The sequence below is a fragment of the Anser anser genome (genome assembly GCF_964211835.1).
Source record: "Anser anser genome assembly, chromosome: 2".
Taxonomy (NCBI): Eukaryota; Metazoa; Chordata; class Aves; order Anseriformes; family Anatidae; genus Anser; species Anser anser.
This window is the reverse complement of record NC_139721.1, coordinates 121,878,200-121,904,786: the sequence shown is the minus strand read 5'-3', so window position 1 is coordinate 121,904,786 and position 26,587 is coordinate 121,878,200. Positions and strand designations below refer to the sequence as shown.

At 44.4% G+C, this 26,587-nt stretch overlaps 1 protein-coding gene across 7 annotated transcripts in view; it reads left to right on the top strand.

The window, feature by feature from the left end:
- RARB (retinoic acid receptor beta) overlaps positions 1 to 26,587 on the top strand; it is a 331,295-nt gene that overhangs the window by 165,027 nt on the left and 139,681 nt on the right. The window contains exon 2 of one of the 7 annotated variants that reach the window (XM_083825379.1): positions 361 to 25,092. The exons of the other annotated variants lie outside the window; for them this stretch is intronic. Within the exon in view, the coding sequence (XP_083681505.1) occupies positions 4,035 to 5,270 (1,236 nt within the window). The 5' untranslated portion in view covers positions 361 to 4,034 and the 3' untranslated portion in view covers positions 5,271 to 25,092. Of the gene's footprint in view, positions 1 to 360; positions 25,093 to 26,587 lie in introns of those variants that run through there. 7 annotated transcript variants of the gene reach the window in all.

The window sequence follows — 26,587 nt, the reverse complement described above, 5'->3', positions numbered from 1 at the left end:
TATTCATCTGTTGGTGGTTATGTTATGCTGGCATTAAGCAGACGAGATACTAAAATAGCTGATGTTTATATATAGCTCTGTTTTTTATACATAGATCTCTATATAGCTCTGCTTCTTGAGCTGCCCTTTTATTCCAAATGGCTTTGAAATTCAATTTATCTTTAATTACAACACATGTATAAATCCAGGATTAAGGGTGAAGAGTTCCATTGTTCACTTGGCTTTTCTTTTTTTAATGGGATTTGTGGGTAGTCAGCACTATTCAGGATTTTGCCTCTGATGTTTCCCTTCATTCGGTATATAATAACTTGTCTATCAGATAAAGAGCTTTTAAATTTTTTATTTTTTTATTTTTTTTAGCCGTCTGTTGAGGTATGTGCCCAGAGGGTCTGGGTTATACAGAGGTTGCCTGTCATCCTTCCTCTTGGTGCGGCGAGGCTTTCCTCAGCCGGGTGGAAGCTCACCGCAAGGAAAAGCTGGCATTTAACCCTCGGACCTTGTGGCCTCCTGGCACGGGGGCAAGCATGCGTCCACCGCGAGCCCTGCCGGCTGTGCCTCCCCGTCAGGTGCACGCACTGCTGGGGTTTCAAGTGGCTGTCAGGCAGCACGGTGGAATTAAAAGACAAGAAAACCTCACCCTGCCAATGCAGTGAAGGTAACAAGGCACGCAGCATGGCGTCGTGTTTGTTTCACCAGTGAAACCCTTGGCTGCTTCAATTTAGCTGTGAGTAATCAGGTGAGGATATTGGGGAAGGAAGAAAGGCGGCTGACAACCTCTTCTTTACCTGAGATCAACTATTTCACCTCTCCATCACGCTCTTGCTCCAGGAGTGGGAGGTGACGGTCCCCGAGCACCTCAAGAGCTGCTGAGAGGGCTGCAGAGGCCGAGTCAGAGCCCTGGAGGTCATGGGCGACCTTCCAGACCTTACCGGGATCTGGATGAGGTCAGCATTAGCTGGGTTTGGGTTGGGTTAGTGTAGGATCTGCATGCAAGCTGAACACGACCCAAGACCTGTGTGTGTGGGGATGGTTGGTGGATGCCAGCACAGGCTGGCAGGTGATGGGGTGCACCCAGGCTTGCCGTTTTGCTGTGTGTTCCCTTGCCTCCTGTGAACTCCAGAGGAAAAACTTCTCATGAGAGAGCTGTTATTAAGCACCTGCTTCCTTTGAAAAACAGTCAACAAGCAACTTAATTGCAGAATGGGCAGGTCTGATAGAGCCTGCCAACAAAGTCAGCGCAGCAGCTGAGGCCATGCGAGCCAGCCCTTTCTCCAGAGGGTGAACGGAGGGAGTCTTCTCCAAACCTGGGTCTCCTGCATGTGCCAGCGTTTGTTTCCCTTCCGATTAGCAGCACATTGAATAAACCAGATAATGTTCTGGTTGGTGTTTTCGCTGCCAGCCTGCCATTTGTTGACACAGCATTGGCATGATGAGCAGCTGCAGGTCAAATTTGTTGCTGGGCTCCCTGAAGTCTGCAGCTGCTAAAAATAAACATTTTGCACAGGTGGAGGCTTTGGCCGGGATTGTGGTTTGGCTTAACTTGCAAAGTTTGGGATCATTTCTGAGGTATGTAAATCGCATTAGAAATATTTGGCAAGGCAAGTCAGTGCCTGAACATAAAGGAATTCCACCTTGAGAGGCTGGAGCAGCTCTGATGGGTGTTTTGGCACTGCTTCGGCTGTCTGAACTCGACAGTGCCTTCCATATTACTCTGTTTTCCATGGTTTCAGTCATCCTGATGAAACACTGGCTCTTTTTAAGAAATTTTTGTAGGGGTTATACATGGTCGTTCAGATTCATTGATTGGTGGTCAGGCTCTCTGGGTATTTTATTTATCCTGTACTCGCCACCCTGGTGTTGGAGCACCTGGCTATCACAGTGGTAGCAGTACCAGAAGAACCACTTGACACAGCAAACATATCAGAGAAGTTTAACATCCAGAGGCAGAAGTCCAGTGTAGACCAGCCACCAGGTTGACTGTCGGGAGCAGGCGGTGAAAAGAAGATTATCACTGCAGAGCAGGAAGGAATGGATGGGACTGAGGCCACCTAACTTTTACTTGTGTTTTAGGCACCAGCGGTGCAGCCCTTGTAAAAGAAGCACTCGAGTTCTGTGTGCCGGAAAGAAAAAGGTGCTTTTGAGAGTTTGCAAGTGGAATTGCCATTGGGCAGCTAGCGTTTAAGCTGGAGTTAAAGGATAATAGTTGTGTGTAATATTCCCGTGCAAAAGAGTCCATCTAAATTAGGTGGATTGGATCTCACTTGCTGTTATCTGATGGGGAGATGATCCATGAGCTTGTGGGGACCAGATATAGATGAAAAATGATACGTGTTTCCCACCAGCGAGCCAACAACTCCTCATCTAGAGACACCTTTGCATATTGTGCTCAGGCATCCCTGGGGAGTTGGCTGGGCCTCTGTTCTCATAGAGCACTTTCATATATTTCAGAGGGCATCAGAGCAGGTTCGCACCGTTTCAATAAAAGCGTGCTGCAGAACTCAGCGGGTCAATATCCAAGATAAGCCTCTTGCTTACAGTGACAGCAGGCAATATAGATAAAGGGTGATTGAAAAAGTTGCTGAGATTCTATATACTTTTAAATAAATAAACACAGGCGTATAGAAACTTTATGTTCATTCCAGCACTGAGAATTCAACATATTCAATTACAATTTAAAAAAATCAAAGAAACCCTATTTTATCTTGTCGCTATAAAACGAAATAAAGCCATTTACCTTTAAAAAGCAGGCTCAAAGAAACTGGCTTCTAGGAGCATGGATTTGATTAATTTGTGTTTGTGTAATGGCACATTCAGTGTGAGATTTAATAGCCAGTTAAGAAGAAGAAGAAGAAAAATATTGTTATAAATACTTTTTATTATATTTCCTTATGTTATGGCTTTGTTCAGGGAGCTTTCTCTCCGTGCTACCTGACTGCACACTGAATTTCATTGTTCAGTAATCCAGTCCAGCTGTTCCAGCTGTTAAATATTCAAGCAAATACTGGGTGTTTTTCTTAACAATTCATTTGTATTTGGTTACCTTCTTCCAGTGCAGATTAGCTACTGAATAACCAGGAGTTGGAATAAGAGCTTGTAATTTTAGATGCTTCCATATGTACTTGGCTTAACACATTATTTTTCCTCAAAGATTGCACTCATAGGTATTTTATATGAATATTTTTCTTAAGTCTTAACTTGTAGATACTTTTTAGGTTTTAATACTCATCCGTACGTTCGGTTAGTGTCTAATTGACTCCACTTGCTTTCTGTTATTCTATTGTTTGAGCAGACTTTGCAAGAACAGTATATCTTATTAATTTAGAGAACTGTTGAAATGCAGCTGGATTTAAATTTTGTGGGGGAAATCATGTGAATAGTGTGTTTAAAGCCTGAGGATTGAAATTGTTCAGGGGTTGGGTTTTTTTAGTTATATTACTCACTCTCCTGAAGTTGTAAAGGATTTAGAGTTTATTTGTTTTTGTCTCTCGTTAGTAGTAAAAAATGTTATTGAACAATTCTGATTTTTCTTTTACAGCTTCGAAGGGAGGCAATTCTCTGTGGTACAGTTGTAGGATGGCTGTGTTGCTATCTCTTTTCCGTGGCTGTTTCTGCATCCTGATAGATAGTATGTTCTCTGCTAGCACTAGGAGCTGCTTTGCTTCCAGCCAGACTGGCCAGTCCAGAAAGCCTGGGGTGACCGTGCAACTGGATTGCTTTTCTGTAAAGCCTGACTCAAGAAATTCTGACCGGGTTTTACTGTATCTGCTACTCTTTTGTCCAGCCATATATTTTCATATGTGAAAAACTGTCCTTCAGACAGCATAGTGGCATTAAGATGGTAGCAAATTGCATAGGGTTGATTTGCTGAAAAATTCAGTTTCAGCTGAAGCACAAAAATAAGGAAGTTACTACTTTCAGGGGAGGTCCCAGTCGACTGGCGGCTAGCAAACGTGACGCCCATCTACAAGAAGGGCCGGAGGGTAGACCCGGGGAACTATAGGCCTGTTAGTTTGACCTCAGTGCCAGGGAAGCTCATGGAGCAGATTATCTTGAGTGTCATCACACGGCACTTACAGGGCAAGCAGGTGATCAGGCCCAGTCAGCATGGGTTTATGAAAGGCAGGTCCTGCTTGACGAACCTGATCTCCTTCTATGACAAAGTGACACGCTTAGTGGATGAGGGAAAGGCTGTGGATGTGGTCTACCTTGACTTCAGTAAGGCTTTTGATATCGTTTCCCACAACATTCTCCTCAAGAAACTGGCTGCTCGGGGCTTGGACTGGCGTACGCTTCGTTGGGTTAAAAGCTGGCTGGATAGCCGGGCCCAGAGAGTTGTGGTGAATGGAGTCAAATCTGGTTGGAGGCCGGTCACTAGTGGAGTCCCCCAGGGCTCAGTGCTGGGGCCAGTCCTCTTTAACATCTTTATTGATGATCTGGATGAGGGGATTGAGTGCACCCTCAGTAAGTTTGCAGATGACGCCAAGTTAGGTGCATGTGTCGATCTGCTCGAGGGCAGGAAGGCTCTGCAGGAGGATCTGGATAGGCTGGACCGATGGGCTGAGGTCAGCTGTATGAAGTTCAACAAGGCCAAGTGCCGGGTCCTGCACCTGGGGCGCAACAACCCCAAGCAGAGCTACAGGCTGGGAGATGAGTGGTTGGAAAGCTGCCTGCCAGAGAAGGACCTGGGAGTACTGGTTGATAGTCGGCTGAATATGAGCCAGCAGTGTGCTCAGGTGGCCAAGAAGGCCAACAGCAGCCTGGCTTGTATAAGAAGCAGTGTGGACAGCAGGTCTAGGGAAGTGATTGTGCCCCTGTACTCGGCTCTGGTGAGGCCACACCTCGAGTACTGTGTTCAGTTTTGGGCCCCTCACTACAAGAAGGACATGGAGGTGCTCGAGAGAGTCCAGAGAAGGGCGATGAAGCTGGTGAGGGGTCTGGAGAACAAGTCTTACGAGGAGCTGCTAAGGGAGCTGGGATTGTTCAGCCTGGACAAGAGGAGGCTCAGGGGTGACCTTATCGCTCTCTACAGGTACCTTAAAGGAGGCTGTAGCGAGGTGGGGGTTGGTCTATTCTCCCACGTGCCTGGTGACAGGACGAGGGGGAATGGGCTAAAGTCGTGCCAGGGGAGGTTTAGGTTGGATGTTAGGAAGAACTTCTTTACTGAAAGGGTTGTTAGACATTGGAATGGGCTGCCCAGGGAAGTGGTTGAGTCACCATCCCTGGAGGTCTTTAAGAGATGTTTAGATGTTGAGCTTAGTGATATGGTTTAGTGGAGGACTTGTTAGCGTTAGGTCAGAGGTTGGACTAGGTGATATTGGAGGTCTCTTCCAACCTAGACAGTTCCGTGATTCTGTGATACTTGGTAATCTGGGTCTTATTTATAAAATTCTTTCACTTAGGAAAAGAAAAAGAGCTTGTGTTTTCTGAGCTAGCAGAATTATTTTCCTCTGAAGATTAATACTGAACATTAGGAGGGAAGGCTTCGCCTCTTGAGGAGGAGGTGTTTTTCACAGGTTTGGAGGGTTCATAGGAAATGTGCCAAAGCTTGCTATTTTCTCGTGCATTCTCCATTACTTTGTGATTGCAGTGGTAACCTGGCATGTCATAGACCCAAGAATAATAGGAGATTTTAGCAGATGTTTTCTGGCAGACTGCTCTAGGCGTAAGGTTTTTTCATTTATGTCTAACTCCTATTGAAATTGTATTAAAGTTTTAAATGCTCATTGGCCAAAATAATGTAGGAATTAGCGTAGGGTCTAAGAAATGTGTGCTGCCTGACACAGAGATGGGATATTTTGGCTTATCCACAGAAATTAAAAGACTATTTATGTATTACAAGTGTTCTGTTTTATACCTGGCTGCTAAAAGTAGTCCTTGCAGAGGGACTTTCCTACCATAACCTTCATGTGTGTTCACCTTCGTAGGTGAGGTACGCAGTTTGAGTTAATAACTTTCATATCCAGACGTTACCATGCCTTTTGATGCTAATGGTTCCCATTCAAAAAACCTGTGCTGACTCAGCAGGCACGTCCCTACTGAGGAAAGGCAGCAGGGCAGTCATCCCTAAGAACATCCATTTTAATAGGGTGCGTAGAGTTGAGGTCTACAGCAATGCAATGGAAACGCAGACTGGCTCCAATGATACCGTGCATGAAAGGAGTGTCACTGGTCCCTAGGAGTACAAGATCAGAGCTGGTACCACTGCCTAACGTGTCCTGCTCTTCTTCCTCTGTCCTTTGTACCAGCACCAGCTCTTCTCACTGTTGGTGTGGTCCCCTGGAGCAAACCTGCCTGTGCTGCTGGGTATGGAGCCTGATAGACTCTGTCTAGCCTTGCTTAACAACATAATCTTGGTCCTCTTTTGCTCAACAAAAGAGTTGCTTTTCATTGACTTCAGCAGCTGAGGTTTAGGGAAGAAAGGGCTTAGAGAGAGTCATCTTTTTCAGGGCTGTTTTGAATCCGAGATCATGCAAAATATCCATCAGGGAGATTTACGTTACTTTTATACCAGGGCTATAGAATTATCGTCAGTCTTAAGCCTTGTCTCCCATCAATAGAGAGAGGAGGAAAACATTTACTTGGTACAGTTCCTAGCATAATTACCTCAATAATAGACTTCATACAGCCAGAAGAAAGAAAGAGCAAATACTTTCTGCATTGCCTGTGACAGGGCAGTGTGGGAAACATATTGCAATATCGTAGAGTAAGAATGGCAGTGCCGGTTCAGACTGAGGGTCCGCCTGGCCCAGCCATTTGTCTTCCGCAGTGACCACAAGCAGACACCTAAGAAAGAACAGGGTAAAGAGGAATCGGTTGGTCTGTGATCTGAATTTAAGCCCTGGAGAATTGCCGTTGTCACTGAACGTGCAGGAGGATTTCAGATCCTCTCAGTCCCTGAAAGGGATGGGGAACAGGGCAGGTATCTTCCCTGCATTCACTCTCTTTAGCATTTTCCTGAAGTAATTTGCTCAAACGGTTACAATAGGATTTTATTTTATTTATTTATTTATTTATTTTAACCAGAAATTCCCAGTGATGCTTAGCAAAATATTTTTGCTGCACTGTTGACAGCGGTGCCGGAAACACTAATGCAAAGCGCTCCCTGCTTTCAGAAGCCATGTTGTTCCCCACGCTGATTAAATTTGCTTGGAGCAGGTTTAATTAAGGTGGTGTTGAAAACTGTCGCTCGAGCCAGGGCCTTGTTCTCTCTGGTGTGCCTCCATGCTAATCGCGGAATTCAGCGGAATTAAAATGGAAGGGCTTCGCCTGGTTTCTTATTTGGCTCACTTGTTGAGGGAGGGTTTCTAGGGCCTCAATATTTATGGGCCAATTTGTATTATTGGTGCCGGCCCTGGCAGATTTCGAAGTGTTTTGATTTACTTGGTAACAGGAACGGCTTGCTCATTTACAGCAGGTACATAAATGGAGGGGAAGAGCGCTGGATAAATAGAACAACAACGAGAAAAGGTTGCTTAGTAGCTTTTGTATCATAAGAGAAAATCTGAAACAAGTTTCCAGTGCAGATGAGCCATTTCCAGATGTGAATAAATATTTCTGCCTTGCAGTGAAGTAGAACTGCGGGCTGACCCTTGGCTCTACGAAGGGGCTGAATCAGCACCGCAGGTCCCCAAAGCCTGCGCTTTCTGAACAGCTTCCAGTCCGACCATACTACCGGGCTAGCTCCCACCTTCCCTTTTGCCCAGTTTAGTCTTTATGGATTACCTGAGAAATAGAATAATTTAAAATGCTGATTTATTTTTTTTTCCAGGGTAAAGTGTGGAATTTAAGTATGCCATTTTTATTTGCGCTGTTAAATCCATTAAGGTTGTTAGAGCTACCCCAGCTGGAAAACAGAATCTAGCCTTGTGTGTGCTCTCAAATGCCAAAGGCATTTGGGAATTTAGACATTTGATTTCCTCCATACTTGAAGGTGTCAGTCAGGCATGTATTTGTAAGTCACGTGTACATGTGCAGGCACAGTGGACTGCTGTGGGCAGAAACTGCCCCTCCGTAAGGGGGCTGCTCATCCAGTGGAGAATGGCCCTTGGTTTCATGGGCTGGATGAGGGGAATCAGCCCACGGAGACATCCAGGCCAGGACATGGTAAGCAGGACCTCGTATAGTGCTACAGTGAGGTGAAGGGCTGAGGGGTGGAAAATGAGAGAAGCGTCTCGCCCTGTTTCCCAAACTACACCCATAAAGTACACTTTTACAGAACGCATGATGAGCAGTATCAGCCTGACCGCTGCAGTTCATTGCAACTTCCTCGTGCGACGAGTTTGATGGGAAAATCAGTTGTGTGTACAGTCACCCACTGCGTGACAGTGGGTGACAGCCCTGGGTTCGGTCGTGATTTTCCTGTGGAAGCGTACCAGCTCTGCAAGCAGTCGCTGGACGCTTTGCTGATGGTAATAGCGTGTATGTGTAGTTGCTAATTCCATTAGAATGTGCTGGGCTCTGAGCGGTTAGCGCTGAACTAGCGCTGAAATGCAGACCGACAGAAGGATGCCAAGTTACTGGAGAGTTACTAAGCAAACAAAAACATGTTATGAAATGCAAAGCTGACATCTTGCTGGAACAGAAGCAGCCCGCGTTAGCAGCGTTACTGGAAGTTTGGAGATGTGTTTGCAATCGCTGTGTTCACGCCTGTATTTCCATGTAGCATGGAAACTACCTGGAACCACAAGCACCGCGAGAGTGACTGTGAAAAGTTGACAAGCAGCAGCCTCCTGGTGCACAAGGTTTAGTGCCCAAGCAAGTGAGGATGGAAGAAGCTAAGTCAGAAATCAGAGCTGTAGCTCTTGACCTTAAAAGATAACTTAAGCTGATGTTGGAAGTAACTGATCTCTCATGGGCTCAGCGTCAGATCTGAAAGTAGGACTCCTGTTGCATTTTTTATGGACTTCCTGTAGGATCTTAAGTCATCCAGCCTTGAAATATAACTTATTTTTCTTCTGTATATTTCACTTTAATTTAAAATGGAGATTTCACTTCTTAGATGATCTGCTTGAGTGAAATCGTGTTTTAAATCAACTAACCAAAGGCAAAATAGAAGTGCAAAATGATGCCATATTCCTGTTCTGTAATCTGATGCGAGTTGAATTCTGCCAGGAACAATAGATTTATACTTGGTAATCTTTTATTTTTTTTGCCACTAATAAAAACATTTTATTCTGAAAAGGCAAAGAGATCCAATTACTTCTAAGAGGTTCTGCCTCTTGACCAAGCTGAGTTTCCTTCTGTGTGAAATTCTGTTGTCTCCTCCTACCTCTTTTCTTTCTAATGCCCCACTCTCCTTGTCATTGTAAGGAAATGACCCTCTGTCTCATGCAGCTCACATTCTTGAATTCACTGCCTGACTGATTAGCCAAGGACACTCTCCGCCAAAGTCCTGGTCATGTAGCTCTTTTGCCAGACAGCTTGCTCAAAAACACTTCAGAAGAAAGAGGAGAGGGGAAAAAAACCCACTTGCCAGTTTAAGGACAAAGCTTGTTTACTATTAAAACTTCTACAGTCAGCAAAAGCAAAAGCAATACCGACTGCAAAACTGCATTTGCATTTATAGTACAAATATGAAAAATGAACTCTACCATGAACATGTCCTTAAAGAGATTATAAATCCACTCTCTTGACTTGAATGCAGCGCAGTGTTTTGATTGTTATATCTGAATATGTTGCACTTGAAAGTACGGTCTGTGGAAGACTTGAAAGACACCAATGTAAAGATTTTACAGTAAAAATAATTTTACAGTAGAGGACTCTGTAACGAGAGCAACTCTGCTAGCATCCTACTGCTGTGTTGTTTTGTTAGATACCCGTAAAGTTTGGCATGTGGTGGGTTAATAATTAGATACTCTTTGTGTATAGTTCAAGTGAAGGCCACCAGCTATGACTTCACTTTGGCTGGGGTTTCCCTGTAATCCATTTAGCAAATTAAAGAGATTACTTTGATTGGTGCCATTATCTCCTATTCTCTTGCGGTTGAACCACTTAACCTGTGCTTAATTGAAAGAGATAGAGAGGGTACAGTAACAAATACAATCAAATGAAAGGGGCAATAGGATCTGTAGGCCAAACAAATGATCAGCACTAGGCTAACAATAGCAGATTAGAGGTGAGATCAATTAATTAGAAGCTATTGTAGGCGTTGGGTGGCTGCCAAGCTTTCTAATAGCCTAAGCCATCATGCCGTTCTGTTTAGGAGGATTTTAATGATTGGGAGTTGATGTGGTTATTTCAATAATTACCTATTTTAATAATTACTTCATTAGAATATAAATCGTATTATTCTGTAGGCTTGGTGGGAAAGATGGTTCTGACAGTACACCTGGGAAACAAACGTACATACTCGTGCAGGTTGTGCCCTGCTGCCTCGACAGGCTGGGGCTGCTGGCAGGAAGGTCACCGTCTTCTCGGGGCTCTCCGGGAGGCACGAACCAAGAGCCACGGGCCACCTACCACCTATTTTTCGGAAGTGCTGCCTGCAGGCACCCAGCTGAGGAGGGCCTGCTGCCCAGGGCACGTTGAGGAATGACAGGGTTATGTATCCCTGTCGCCTGCGGGGCCTCTGGAGGTTGCCGTGCCCCTTGGCTGTCAAGCCGTTGGTGGCCTGTGGTAGGCAGCGTGGGTTGAGCAGGCAGGAGCAAGAGGGTGAAGGAGCCACAGAGATCTGTGTCCATGCCTGCTTCACCAGCAGCAGATGTAGTGGCTGGCAGGAGCCAACAGTGCGGAGAAGAGGAGGCTCAGGGGAGGCCTTATTGCTCTCTGCAACTGCCTGAAAGGAAGGTGTGGGGAGCTGGGGGTCGGCCTCTTCTCACAGATAACCAGTGATAGGCCTAGAGGGAACGGCCTCAAGTTGCACCAGGGGAGGTTCAGGATGGAAATGAGGAGACATTTCTTCTCAGAAGGAGCAGTCAGGCACTGGGACGGGTTGCCCAGGGAGGTAGTGGAGTCACCGTCCCTGGGGGTGTTCAAGGAAAGGTTGGACCTGGTGCTTAGGGACATGGTTCAGTGGGTGACATTGGTGGTAGGGGGGTGGTTGGACCAGGTGATCTTGGAGGTCTTTTTCAACCCCAATGATTCTCTGATTCAACATCTGTCTGTTGTGAGATGAGATATTTCCTCAGCTAATGCAGGAGCACCGCTTAGTTCCATGTTGACGTGGCAAGACTGGGACGCTCTGGTCTTTCTTCACCCTTCCTAGGATAACCTACTTGCATATAGGGTGTGAAAGTGAACAAGTTGTTAAGGAATTAACATAGATATATTGAATGTTACAATATATCAGTGATTGTCTTGCATACTGGAATAAGACAGCGGGTACGTAACATGCTTTTCATGTATAACTGTAAATCATTTTTGAAATTAACTTTGTAGGGAGTCATTGAGCTTCATTTGAAAGGCACTTAAGGCTGTAATTTTTTTAAAGTTTTTGAGGGACGAGGATATTATTGTGAAATGAATACGATTTAGAAACACATGTGATAAGTATGGGGGCAGACAGCTTTACACATTGGTGTGTGTGGTACTTACTTTTATTTTTTTCAAAACTTATTTTTGCCACATACTGTAGAAGCCAGATTTTACCTTTGGAGGTCTGGAATCTCCTGAGAAAGTGACATTCATATGTTTTAGGGCAGAATTTGGCTAAAAGTAAATGTTTAAAACGTATCAGCTTTACGCCAAACATAATTTGTTCCATTTTTTTGGAAGATGGAAACAGAATGTTTTCCAAAGCATTGAAGCAACTTACGAGCAAAATTTCAACAAATGTTTATTGCAGACTTTTTTTTTTTTTTTGTCCTTTTGGGGTATAAATGTTGGTTTTATCTGGTTAGGAATTGTGCTGAGACAAGTAAATACAAGTGGAATTTTTTTTTATAGGTTTAATTAATGTTGTTTATGTTTCTGTGAAATGGTAAATTGTGTTCTTGTTTTGCATGTGTGCATGAATAGTGTTTGATGTGAACGGGAATGCCAGATTCCCAAGGGATTAGCATGTGAGAAAAAGCTCTAATAGAATAATAGCCAGTGCTGCTGCTCAGAATTTGGACAACACTGAGTGGCAGATGTATACAGAGATAAAGAGGAGTGCGTGGTCTCCAGGAAGTACGAATTCTGGTCATATCATTACCCAGTGGTAATGGAGTCATAATGAAGAAAATCAGAGTGGCATTTTGGTGGTGCTTGGCGAGGCTGCACACTCGGGTTTGTGAGTAAGCACTGAGAAGGCTGGGGGTTTTCCAAACTATACAACCCGTTCGGAACGCTCTGCCATCAATCTCCAGCTGTGCAAGAGGATACCAGGAAAATAGCCTTTCTGTGCCATTTTCCATCTCTGATCTTGGTCAGCAACATGTAAAATGCACGTGCTTGTGATAAAGCAAAATTATTTTTTAGTGTAACTGAATTTATTATGAACTCAGGATAGATCAGTTTTGTCCAAAGAGTGGGTGAAGTCACTCTCTCTCGTTTTTAAATCTGAACTGCTTGCTCTTCCACAAGCCTTTTAAGGAAGAAAGCCAGTCAGCAAAGAACTTGGTATTGCTGGAAGGCCTTGGTTCTACAGAAGCACAAGATATGTCTGGCTTGATGCACAAAATATATGTACTGAAGTAACTTAGGCTCCTGAAAGTAAGAAGCAATCAAATGGGTTCTTAAATCTTTGTGGTACTGAAGTTTTCTTAGACATTTGGCACCAGCAGTACTAATTGTTAAAGTATGAGACAACTCGGGTTTTAATATTGATATTTTTCATAACTAACATCTATGTTTCTAGGCAAATACGTCTGAACAAACACACATGGCATGAATGATTAATTCTGGAGAACAGGATCTAAACCCCTTAACTTGGATGAAGCAATTTCTCCTAAATGAGTAGTAGGCTGGACTGGCATCAGAGCTAAATATCCTCTTACTCCAAGGGATACTAACCCCTCAGGGCAGCATTCAGGTCATTAGCAGGTCAGTTTAGGAAAGCATATACTATTGCTGCCTCCATCCGTCCTGGCCTGAAGATAAACATAAGACTCCAGTTTCCATTGTTACCAAACCAGGAACCTTCTCAGGCCATAACAGCAGCTTAACAATTGTAAAAATTCATTTCTAGGTTTAAAAGCCTAGAGGTTTTATCAGTGATGAAATATATAATGCTTTTGGTAAATTTACAAAGGAATGCATAAATCAAATCCTTTGTGTACCATCAGAATTTTATATGCAAATATCTTCTTACATACTTTAAAAGAAGTGTACGTATTAAGAACAAATAACGCACTGTGGAATGGTATGGTTAGGATTTATCAGCATGAATTTAAGATGGACTACAGTCTAAGGTTACTCACTAAAAGGACGAGTAATCTGGCCATACCAACTGTATGCCAATAAACTTGTTATACAACGCTATCCTATATTCATTTATATGCCATATGGGTTATAGGAAAGCTATTTAAGAATATTTTGGAGGGTTTTAAATTTTACTGTAGGTTTTCTTTCATGGTCTTCCCCCTGCAAAGTGAGGAGGTATGCTTATTAAACAGTAAAACACCTTTAGAAGTGACCTAAGAGCTTTTTTTTTTCTTTTTGAAGGGTTGATGTTAAAACTTGCAAGTTTGCACTGGTGAGCAAACTTGCTGTTGAGCACTGAAATCCTGGTACTTGCTCATGGAATTGAAGTCAGTCGTTATAAAGAATGCAGGTTTCCAAAGCTGACCTGTTCTGCACAGAGCAGGGAGAAGATACTCTTTGGCCACCCTCATTGCTTTTTATGGAAAAAAGCATAGGAAAGGGTCTTAACTACGCTGAAAATGTAAAGGACTCAAAGTTAACAGGCAAATGTGAGGGGATGAGTACAGTAAGCTCATTTCCTGTATGATGTAGCAGCTTTGCAGATGGATATTACCACCCTGTTGTGTTTGTGTACATGCCGTGTATATTAGAGACCAAAACCTGAGATGCTCCATCCTGCGGAATGGCAGAAGGTAGACAGCATATGTTGTTATTTAGTTAAGGGGTCTGCATAAGCGTTATTTATCTGATCTGTTTAGTCTCTTCCAGCTTTTGGACATATCCTTGGGCACTTAGAGACTGCAGATCTAATAATGGTGTTCACTTAGTGGGGTGCCAGACCTTGTGCAGTGCCATGTACTCTTACCTGCTCGTGCAGAAAATGTGGGTGTGCTTGCATGTGCTCAGGGATGTTGTCTAGAACCAGATTTTAATAGTAGTCTTTCTGCCTGATTTTTTTTTCCTCCGCACTGACATCACCAGGCAACAGGTATACATTTGAGATACAGAAATTGAAATTATTATTTTTTAAATCTGTTAGTAATCTGGGTTGAAATCCTACCCTATGGACATCAGTGACAAAAAAGCTATTACTGCAGCAGGGACAGGATCTCAGTCTTTGTGCTTTTTATGTTTATAAGATTCATGGAAAAGCCAAGTTCACCACTAAAAACACATGCAAGGCATAAAAACAAAATGCCGACATACAGACTTTCAATAAAACAGAGTTTAATAAGTTACTGTCCAATCTGGATGACATATTGTGTAATACTGTTTTAATGGTCAAATCTGCCGTCATCATGATTTGGAGTTAAGGAAGGAGATGGTCAAAATATTGCCAGTGATTTTAGTGTAAAAAATAAATAACAGGAAGTAAGAGAAATGTGTCAAGAGCAGGCTGAGCCAGAGTTCAACAGCAGAGCATAATGGATTTGATCGCTTCTGCTTTCCTTAGGAGGAGTTGCTGCATACAAAGTATTTGGAGATAATCTGAGGAGAAGGGCCACAGCCAAAGTCCTGTATTTCTTTTTCCAAGTCTCTGATGCAGAACATTCTTAGTTCCTTCACTGCCCCTTGAATTCAAATCCTGGCTTTGTTAGTCCAAATAAAATATAAATCCAGGATATATTTCAGTCCCATCTGTATGTGCTGGGTGATGTACAACAGGTGGAATCCATTTGCTCTATAATTACTAGGATGCAAACAACCATGAGCTTTACAAGGAAGTCATCCCTCTTCATCGCAGCTCTGGTGTTAAGGCCATATTTGTTCCTAATAATCAGCAAAATTCCGAAAGACCCATAATGAAAGAACTTGGAGCCCTCTCCCCAAGAGCCATATGTTCAAACAATGAAAGACTTGCTGTCCTTTCAGCAGAAATTAAAACAAATCCTTTGAAGATTACTGCAATTATTCTCCTCCTCCCCCTTTCAAGCGTAAGCAAGTTTTTGCAGCTTTCTCCTTTGAGAGAGGGGAGAAAAAGGGAAGGCCGTTTCAGGAGAGGCAGGGCTCTGGATGCCTGACTTCAGACCTCCTCCTGCCCACGTCTCCGTCCTGCCCCCTTGAACTCAGTGGCAAAGCTCCTTTTCATTAATCTCAGCTGTGCAGGATCAGACCAACCTCTTCCCCCAAGCCTTCTGCCTCCTGAGAGACATCTCCTTGGGCCTCAGCAGAAGATAACCTTTGATTCCCTTGTACTTCTCGCTGCTGTGACTCCCACCTCTGCACGTTGATAAGCGCTGGATTAGGCCCCCTTGGCATGTGGAAGTTGCTCCGTACATAGCGATTGCGTGCCATGTCAGTGCCTTCCCTGTGGTAGCTCCAGGTGTTTACCTCCCCCCAGCGTCCTCCTCATTCTGCAGGAAATAAATAGATCTCAGGAGTTGACATCAGACCTACTTGGTGACAACTTCGCATAGTAGCTCAAAATATGTTTTCACTGGAGTCAAATGTTATTTAATTTTGGCTGGGCGTGCACGAAGAAAGCAATGGGTTTGTGCCGTGCAGAAGAGCCTTGCTGCTCTCTTCTGCCAGAAGCTGGTTGCAGAGAAGCTCGGGCTGTGCCTGGGGAGGTCCTGATGAGACAGATGTGTAGGGTGTGCTGCTCCAGGAGGGCTCTGTGTGGGACTGTCCCTTCCCAAACCACCCTTGCCCCACACCCTCCTGCTTCTTCTGTGAAAGGGGGAAGACATAATGCTTTAATTTGTTTTATCTAGCCCCCACAGTCTGTTATGTAAAACTTAAGTAGTGCAGAAGATGGTGATAGCTCTGTCAGCTATAAGGCACTGCCTTCTGTCAAAATTTGTTACTTAAATCACTGGTTTATGAAATCCAGATTCCTTTCTGATAAGGTACAGCAATGAAAGTTTCCTGTTGAAATCAAGGAGTTGCATGGGAATAATTGATTTTTTTTTCCATGTGTAATGCAGTAAGAGTCATGCTTTTGTTTCTGATTGTCTTCTTATCTTTTTCTCTTCTGAATATTTGATATTGCATATGTAAATGCAAGGAACCAAAGAAAGGCCAGCACACTAGATACTTTTCTGTTTTTTTGACTTGAGGGACATGCTGCCTTGTAGATTTGATGATCTCCCCCCAGGCTGCTGTTTGTGGAGCATTGCACAGGTTGCTGATTGTGTTGCCTTTTCCTCTTCCAGGAGTCCAGTTCCCATATAGCTACCTTTTCACAGAGTTTAAGCAAGAAGATCTGGTCTTACAGAATAGCATTTCTCAGTCCGGGTCTTGAATTGCCGATGACTACTGACACACAAAGTTTTCCTTCTGATCCAGCATATGTGTGCTTTTTTTTTCCTCACTTGCACACTTTCCAGGTTATTTTGTTTCTTGTGGCAAAAGGATATATATTTTTTAATTAATTCCCAGCACATTTTATCATTGCAGCATTGCTGTTGAGGAACAAAGGTTCTTCCTTGTGAATATGTTGTATGCTTTGGGGAGGAAAAAAAAAAAAAGATGCCCATGCAGCGCTGTGATGTACAGGAATCCTGCTAACCAGTAATTACCTGCAGAATAGGAAGTGTATCAGTGACAAAGCGTAACAGAGCCGAAGCAGCTCTCTCTGATAAGGTTTTTTCAGGGTGTGAAATGTTCGTGGACAAAGATTGTGTAATAATTTCTACCGTATTCGCAATAAATTCTTGGAGAGCCTTAAATCTGACCTGGGAGTTTGACAGATGCGGTATGTTTGCGCGGCGGTTTTTACCTACTGTAGCTCTGTGTCCTCTGAGTACAGCTAAGAAAAACCTGTGAGATTGTTAAATGGGAGCTTCACCTGCCAGTCTGTACTGCAGGATCTCTATAGCAACCAAACATAAATCAAGAAAATGGCCCCTTTTGTAAGTTGGTTAATAGGCACAACATGCTTCTTTAGAAAATCCAACTATTCTTTCAATAGACTTTGATTGAAAGTCAGCCTTTTCTACAGACACATTCACATTCACATCTAGTAGCAGCTTGTATGGCTGTCCAAGGTCTAATTTATTACCCTTTAAAGATTGGGCAAAGAAAAAATGGTTCTCGGAACAATGTTTACATTCAGAGGCATAAGCACAGTGCCACAAAAGAGCATCCTTTTGTTCCTAACCCAGAATATTAATCTTTAACCTACTACTTATTTCAACTCCCCCTGCTTTTATTTGGTTAGCCACATTCTTCCCTTGTAATTGAAATCTTAACGATTTAATACCTTATTTATTAGTGGTGGTGGGAGAACAGATCTCTGCGCTGTTGTTTTTCCTAAATCTTGATGTGTATTGATACATTCCTCGGGCTCCTCTGCCAGTTCTGTGAGCCAGCTCCGTTCCTGGAAGGGTTTCTGGTGCTGAAGGCAGGCGCTGTGACTGCTAGCATTTCTGACATAACATTTTGGTCAGTTAACCAGGGCATTCCCATCAGCTTCTTCCTCTTTAGGGCAGTTGTGTGCTAGGAGTATTTGTAAGAGAGAGATCACTTTCAGACCCTTATAAATACCATGGGAAAACGTGCAAACACTATACAACAGAGAAGAAATAAAATGCTGAGGTGTTTTTATGTAGGGCTGGAGTTGACTCAACAACCCAAAGGTAGATTTTCCTTCGCAGGAGAAGGAAAGCATTGCAACTCCCCCTTCTATTCTGGCTGTGAAAAAGAAAAAAAAAAAAAAAAACCACAGAAAACACATCTGGTTCGGATACATCGCAACAGGAATTAACCCTTTTCCTTTCAACTAAGACAGCAGGCATGGGAGAAGCCAGTGAGGAGAGATTAAATGCGTGCTGCTTGGCGTGCACTGCTGCAGCTGAAATAGTGCCATGGGATGTTCCTGCAAAGTTGCACCTCGGTTGGGCGGTGTCTGGGGATGGGATGCTCCGTTATGTTCCCTGTGGTGTGGGGGAATCCTCCGAGGATGGAGGCAGAGAGGGGGATGGGGCCCTTCAGGCACCGGGGCTCTGGCCGAGGTGTGAGGGGTCGGGCAGTGCCGCCTTCTGAAAGCAAGCTGGAGTGAGGGGGCTAAAGTGCTTGGTGAGAGCAAACTGGAAGCTTTCAGCTGCTACATCCTGTCAGTGCCCTTTCAGATTCTCCTGAGGAGATCAAAAATGAAAATAAACCCCCTAAAATTTAAATACTCTTTGCCACAGATATGTACGCATACACACAGCGCAGCAAAGTTACTGCGGCCTACTTCAGGTCGAGGCCCAGCACAGAACTGGACTCCTCGGTCTGCTTTTCTTCTGAGAAGTTTGCTGAAGTGTGGAACAGCGTGTGTGAAGCTCTCAGCTTGTTGGTGCTATTTTGGTACAATCACCCCTTCGGGAGTTAGTGCGTGATGTTTTTTGGGGGCTCACATGGCACTGAAGCAGACAGGCACGTACCCGTCCAAACGCCAAGAAGTGCCGCAGTAGTTTTCGTCCCTCTTGTTAATTTTTCTATGCAACAAGATGATACACGTTCACTTCATCGTATCCAAAGAATGGTATGCGATGTGTGCCCTGGATGTCCCTACGTTATTAATTTCTTTAGTAATACCGTAGCAGCTGTTGTCGTGTGCAACGCTGCAACCTGCAGCCCGTTCTTCTCTGAAAAAGCTGTGTGAAGAGAGGAACACCACTCGCATTGTGGCACAAGTAAAATGGTAACATCTGTGGTCTGCTTAAGAGTAACAGGCATATGGAGGATATTTCCTGGCATATCGGGGGAGCTTTCATGTCAGCTCTGGTAGCCTAGCTGGTGCATGCCGTGGCTGAGGGGGTGGTCTGCTGTGTGCTTTCCAAAAGAAAATCCCGTTTTTCAGAACTGGCCACAATTTTAAGAACCTGGTCAAGTGTGACTGCTTTTAAGGGACCAGAAATCCCTTTCGGAAATTGTTGGGTTTTGTATTTTACATATTAAACCTCAGCACCTAGCTGTACCTACGTGGCCTCCTAGGAGGATGGATAATGCAGAGCCACGCACCTTAGGGCAACAAGCTCCTGCTATGAAACCCCATTAAATCAGCAGTTGACACATTCTGCATTTGTTTCTGCATTTTGTTTTGCCCTGTGGAGAGCGTGTTACAGCAGTCTAATTCTGAGTTGACAAAAACGTGGATAAACTGTGACAATGTTTGCATGGAAGGGAATAGGTCGTGCCCTTTTCACCAGTCTTGAGCAGAAGGAAACGCTCGTGGGCATGACCGCTCTGTGGGTACCCAGGAGTTGTCTGCAACCTAATACACTGATTTTTAATCTCGTAGGAACTGACATCTTGTTTTATTAGTGGTAATGACATAATTTTCCCCAGCTTTTCCAACTGTTTTCTTCGTCTACGCCGCTAACGTTATCACAGTCTCATCTAGACGCAGGGGCAGAGTCCCAAATTAAGAAGATGACGTGAAAAACGGGGTTTGAAAGCAAAGCACAGCCATAAAGCATTTCTGGTTCTTTTGTACTTCTGAAGCTTCCCAGTGAAAGTAATATTTTGTACCTAATTTTTTTTTAATGTTCCCGTCTAGTCCCACATGTGGGATTAATTAGACAAGACAAATGGCTACAAGGAAACTCATCTCTTTCTGGGAGGTTGTTTTCTGATGTTGTCATCCCATTATTTCCACTTTTCAGTTGCTTGTTTGAATGACTGATGGACTCAATCACTTCTTATGTTTGATAGGCAAATACAGCACTCCACTTTGCTAGTGTGTGTATGTGTGTGCCTACGATAAACATTCATTTTTAATTTACTCTGTTTACCTTGAGAGCCTGCCAAGAAGTGATTCAGATATTCCAGTGCAAAGGGTTTTTCTATTGTGATACAGGACAAAGGAGTGTTGAGCATATGCTCTTTCTTCAAAGAAAAAAAGAATATTATTTATTTGTGCAGCTACAAGAGCACTGGTTTTCCTATGTAAACACTTGCCTGATTTTGTTTGTCGCACAGTCTACAAAATCTTTTATTCTTGTGTTTAAAAAGAAAAGTTTTGCCGTGCAATTACAAGGGATTTCAGCACACTGGGCTCATGCTGCTGCCCTCCTTGTGTTGCTGCACATTGAATATTACAGTTTTCATCCATCTCGTGCTGCCAGCAGTTTGCTTTGGGGTAAACACTTTCCTAAGGGACTAATTCATGAAAAAAGCCTTTTTCAGCACTCTTCAATCCTGCAGACAGCTGCGTGTCCTATGCGTTGCTGTTGCCTCAGAAGGTAATTCCCAGCTCCTTGATGGCTGTCCTTTGCGTTTGGGCAAGAGTTTAGGAAAGGCTGTCCGTCTAGTTAGAGATGTGACTCCACATCACTGGGACGCAGGAGACAAATAGTGCCTGTTGTACATGGGCCTACAGTGAGACCTGAGAAAGAGATGCAGATTTGGAAATGTCGGCACAACAAAATCTACCTGAACCCATCTAAATGGGTGTCACCTGTCCTGGTGTTCCACAGTGCTTCTGCACTAAGCTAAGGTGGAGCCTCCTCAGCATCTCAGACCCAAGTTCCCCTTTCTGTCCTGAGTTTTTTTTGAACTTCTTCCTTTGAAATATGTTTTGTACCATGTTCCTCCAAATGTCTTTTTTTTTTTTTTCTGGAAAGGAGAGGAAAATCCTTTTGCGTCTTGCATTCCAGTGTGTATCTGGGGGAGGAGAAACAACCCCCCTGGGGTCATTTAAAAGTTGATTTTGAAGTGACCACTGAAACTTAGCTGCAGAAGGGTTCCTGCATTGCAGGGGGTTGCAGGGATGTGTGCAAGCAGAGATTGTGCAGGGGCTGTTCTGAGCTGTGCCACCCGCGGCTGCCAGGTGGTCGGGCCGTGCTGCGGTGAAGTTTAGTCACCTTCTCTTGCTGAGAGAGGGAAGTAATCTTGGCTCTGAGAGCACGGTGATTGGTATCACTGATGTCTGATACCAATATTTATTTAGAGGACAGAAGGTTGTCTGGGTGACGTTACATCTCCCGGCTGTATACCAGTGACAACGGCATTGCGTTGCCTGGAAGACAAGGTGCAACAACACAACAATATCCTTAATCAATTCCTCTGAATATAAAGACTTTTCCTGGTGTATAAACTTAGTATCAAATGGTGGCAATAAAAATAATACATAAATTGGAAAATAAATTGAGTGCAGCAGCCAGTCCTGCTAACATCCTCTGTGACTGCGGCATTCATGGACTTTAATTGGAAGTTTGAATATGGGCTGATGGTTGTTTATGCCTGATACGGGTCTGGCTCCACACATCAGCCTGCTTTTTTTTCCCCTTTCCCTTCACTTATCTGCCCAGGAGGTGATATAACAGATTAGTAATGTTTAGTCAGACTGCAGGAAGGATTTCTCAGTGTATAGGATAATAGCTTTTTGAAAAAAGATTAATTTCACCTTTATCTGGTTAAATTCTCTAAAACCTTTATTTGAATGGTGCATAGAGTTTTTATGAACTGTCCCCAAGTGTCTATTAAAAAATGTCATTACGATTTGCTCAGCACAATTAAGGAAGAAGCTTTCTCAGAAAATTAAAAAAACGTACTGTTCGGTAATTGTAAGGCCACCGCCATCACTGTAATGCGCAACAAACAAAGTGATGGATGGAGGGGGATGACGACAGGTCTTTTCATTCAGATTGATTGAAGAAAATTGTTATATAAAGTCTCCATTATGGTAGGCCTTGGAACGGGAGCTGCTGGAGAACTGAGGAGTGCAGGTAATTTTGAAGGGAAGGTTTTAAAGCACGTGTGCACTGAAGACACGAGTGTCGTGTCCTGGTCTGATAGAGTGAGACTGCACTGCAAAAATCCTGCAGGTCACTTTTGGTCTGTTCTTGTCACGTGCTGAGATTTTGCAAAGTTGCAATATGCTACTGTGATTCTGTTCTGAGATGGCCTGCAATTTGGAGTCAACTTGAGTAAATTTTCCGTGGAGCATTTGCTCAATAACAATTACTGTTAAACTAGGAGTGCGGTATCTGATAGATACAGCCAGGTACCATTTTGATGTATTTTTTCAGATAACCCAGAAGTAACTAAAATAAAAATCCATGACTAAATTAACAATGAAGTGAAGACTTATGTACTTAGTGCATTTTGCTGAGGAGCCCTAAGATTCCCATAGGTTATTCACTCAGCCAAATATCCACAAATCCATAACACGCATTTCGAGTCTATTCTACACTGAACAAGCGAGAGTAGTCCATTGCCATTGTTGTTGTTTTCTAGTAGTTCAATTACCTTTTGTTTTTTAATACAACAAATTACTGTACTTACAGCTCAAATAAAAAACTTTTTCTGTAAATGACCTATCTTAGAATATATATTCTTGAAGATTTTTTTGAAGGTAGTGTATGTATCTTGTTCTTCCTACTTTTTCAATGCATTTATAATATCAAGAATTACTTCTGTAATCTAAGTTACAGCAATACTGTTTTTCAAATACATCAGTATTTTTAGAGGTGGCGTTGTCAGAGCCATGGTCATCTAAGGAGAAGAAGAGGTCAGGTTTGCACAGTTCTTCATTATTTATAAGTGTGTGCCACCATTTGCCTTCTCATGGCTCTTATGGTGGTGGATATGGGAAAGTTTGAAGTCAATCTTACTGTCACAAGTGTGGGAGAAAGTCCCAAAAGTAGCACGTTCTCAGCTGAAATTTGTCACGCTTGTGTCTTCGGACAAGAGTAACTCCTCTGCTTGGAAGGAGCATGGTCGAGCTTTTGCTCGTTCGTTTTTGAGTTTGAGTAGAAAAGCACTTTCTCTTCCAGTTTTAGGAGATACCAAATACAAAGTCCTGTGTTTATTGTATTGAAAAGTGAACTGGCACAACCGCAGATAGCCCAAAATATTTTGCCATTTAAAAGGCTTGTGACAATAAATAGTCCGCAGTGATGAGTGACAATAAATAGTCTGTAGTGATGAGTAAACGTGCAACAGCCGTGTGTGGGAGAGGAGAAAGTATAAATAAAATAACGAAGCTGAGAAGGAGGTAATGTGCATGTACAGCAGGAAGGTTCCCAGCGTATCAGAGTGCGCATTGCCAGGCTTGTGCTTGCGTTTCTGTCTGCGCTCTGTGCAGCAAGGTAGCAGCTGCACTTAGCACTTCACAGACCTGGTGTTTGGGCATGAAGGCTGAGCTAAGGCTCCGTAGCCTCCACACACCCGTGAGTTTGACCAGGGCAGCAGAATATTAAGGCTTTACAGCAGAACATAAGCTAAGCACTTGGCTCACGTGGCTGTGGCTTGCACCTTTGGCAGGAATTTGCCCACCCAGCCCCATCCCACACCTCTCCCTCCCCTCTCCCATCACTCTGGTATCTCCAGCACTTGCAGAAGCTACCTCTTCCCTCTCATCCCTCTAAAGCCCATGCTGGGAGAAGATATGAGCTTGGTACGTTAGGCAGAGGTGGGGAGGAAGTCACATCATCCCTCCTCTGATCCCACAGGGCTTGGTCAGAAAACCAAGCCCATGGCGGGGTGCTGGGGTGCCCCCACGCTCAGTCCTGCGGCTGCGGGGTGTCTGGGGTTGCTCTGAAGCTGGGCAGGAGCTTCGTGTGTGGCCCTAGGAGCCCCGCCATGGCAGGCACAGGTAACAGTCAAATTCTGCTCCAGCTTGAAAATAATAAAAAAAATAATAAGAGAAATGTGCAGATAAATTGTGTCATTAGAAGTTAATTAGAGAAGTGTGGGTAATATTGCACCCCTAGCTCTGGATGCCGAGTGGTACTAAAGCAGATGTTTCACTCGGGGGACGCATAGAAGAAGGCTAAAAACTGATTAGTTAAGGAGAAACCACAGTAAGTTTAGTATAAATTGCTACCAAAAATAAATTTGTTGCAAATGTTTATTTTGCTTGATTGCCTTTGATATGTGCGTACTCGTTAGGGTATGGAGAAGGAGTTGTCTGCAAGGAATTAGGAGAGTGACATGGAGGGGGAATTAGCCTGCGTTAGATCCCCGTCCTAATGGCACCAGCTCCCTTTCGGTGCGGCTCTGGCTGCACATCTGGCCTCCAACTTGGGCGGCTGCTTCCCATTAGCGCTCCAGCCCCAGTCGCTAGAAGGAGCGAGCGCCCAGCGCGTCCTCCGCCCGGCCTCCGATTGCAGGAGGGTCGGGTCCAAACACAAGAAACGCTTAGGACTGCCGAAACCACTTGTAATTTTTTTTTTTTTAAGCCGTCCATCTTGCAAGAGGTGCAGCGTGCAAAGGGGAAAGCAGAAGGCGGATGGCTAGCGAGCACCCAGAGAAAGCTGGCGAGAGCGTCCTCCTCCCTCCTTGCAGCGCCTGGCCGGGCGAGGGACGGCTTTGTCGGGCCTGCAGCATGGGAAAGAGCCGGCTGCAGATTTCCTGAGGTGACTTAGCAGCCCGATGGAAAGAGTTTAAACCGTTTACGTTGCCGTCCCGTCGTCCCGTTCCCCCTCCTCCTCCGATGCACAACAAATGGTTCCCCGAAACAATCGAGAAGAAAACCCCTCGTTCCCCTCTCAGGAAGCGCCAGGGCGGCCACGGGGTGCGCAGGAGCGGGAGGCAGGGGCTGGCGGGGCCGGAGGGAGGCTGGCGGGCGGCCTGCCCCGCAGGAAGGCCGCGCGTTCCTGTCCTCTCGGTGAACCTGCCCGAGAGGAGCGCGGGAGTTATTGGGTAATCAGGGCTTGTCAGCACCTTGGTTATGCAGCGCGGCGCGATCCGATAATGCGAATGGGACCTGTAATAGCGCTGATGAAAAGCACGCCGGTTTGAAAAGGGCCGTGAATGATTTTTTTGTTCGTTCTCTGTTTACACGCGACGCGTTATTGATGCCGTTACCTGCTGATACGCCGGCTTGTTTCGTGGAAAAACCGGGGATTATTCATTATTTTAGAAAAGAGGGGGAGAGGGAGGGAGGGAGGGAGGGGAAGAGTGAAAGAAAGAGCCCTGTTACGTGAAGAAAATTGCATTCGAATGCTGCAACTGAAACATATTGATTTTCTGGCACAGACTTTTTAGATTAAAAATGCCAATACTAAATCCTTTCATGACCTATAGTTCATATGAAGTTCACGTGTCATTTACTATTATTCTGGAAAAAGCAGAATCTTTAATGAAAACCCGGTTTGAAGGAATGCTCTGCCATCCCATCATTTGCATGCGGTTGTAATAATACTTGATTAAGAGCTAAGCATGCTACCAGGGCAGAGGTTTACATTTTTTTTTCCTTTTTGGTAAATTGAAGTCCATTTATCTTTTTTAATTGCTTGCTTGTCTTCATCTTCATCTCGAGCTTTATATTTCCTTTCTTTTTCTTTGTTTTTCTTTATTTTATTCAGTCTTTGTGCGATGATGGGCGATCAAAGAAACTCATTTTTCCCACCGCTAAGCACAAGGATCTCGCTTCAGTTTTTATGGCATTCAGGGGATCAATGAGTCAAAATGCTATTTTGATCTGCAATACAGCAAACATTTCTAGTATAAATTCCCAGAGATGACCCTGACTTTCCCCGGCTGTTTTTACCCCTTCCTAATAGAGACTTTAAAGGTACTGATGTTGTGCTAGCGTCGGGTTGGGAAATTTAAGGCCAGATTCCTGGCTCAGGTGGTTTCAAGCCCTGGGTTATTTCCTACTTCTGAGGTGGCTAAATTGTACTTCAGTTTTTTTAAAGAGAAACTCTGTGTCGGGAGGGGTGCTCAGCAGGGGCAGGGGTAGGTGGCAAGCTGCTGAGGCCTTCGTCAGCTCTGAAGGGCCCGTGAGGCCTGCGCTGCCCCTCGGGTCGGTCTGTATGGGGGTCCCTGTGGTTCCCCATCCTCTCTGCTGAGCTGGGGTGCTCGTTCCCAGAGCAGCTCGCCCCTCAGCATTGCACCCCTCCACCCCGTGCGGTGGTAGTCACTCAAATGAGCCCGGGATCGGGGATTTGTCATCGTTACTTCAGCGCAGCATGGATCTTACTCAGTAAAGCAATTGAGCGCTTCCTTATTTTAAAAGGGGCGGAGGAAAGCGGGGTGATAAACTGATTTACTTTTCCACAGGTCTGTTTGCCAACCAGGCTCGCAGGAAGTTGCTCTGAATTCAATCGATAAAGCGCTTTGCTGGGAAGGCAGGAGAGGGCCTGGGTGCTGTGGGCCCTGTGAGAGGTGCTGGTCATCAGCGCCTCTCTGCCTTCCCACCCTTCTTCGCTAGCTTGCCTGCTGATAAAATTCCCCCTGGGTACTGCTGGGGGGTAAAAGGCTCATCCGAGGTGCTGGCAGAGGGGAACACAGCTGTCGGAGGACGTATCTATCTCTAAAAAGTCAGCACATATTTTTTTCACCACATGCTTTACGGAAAATCTCCCAGTGTTTATTTTCTTTTGGGGGTCCTGAGATTGCTCAGGCTTTGGTGTGGAGCTTGTGT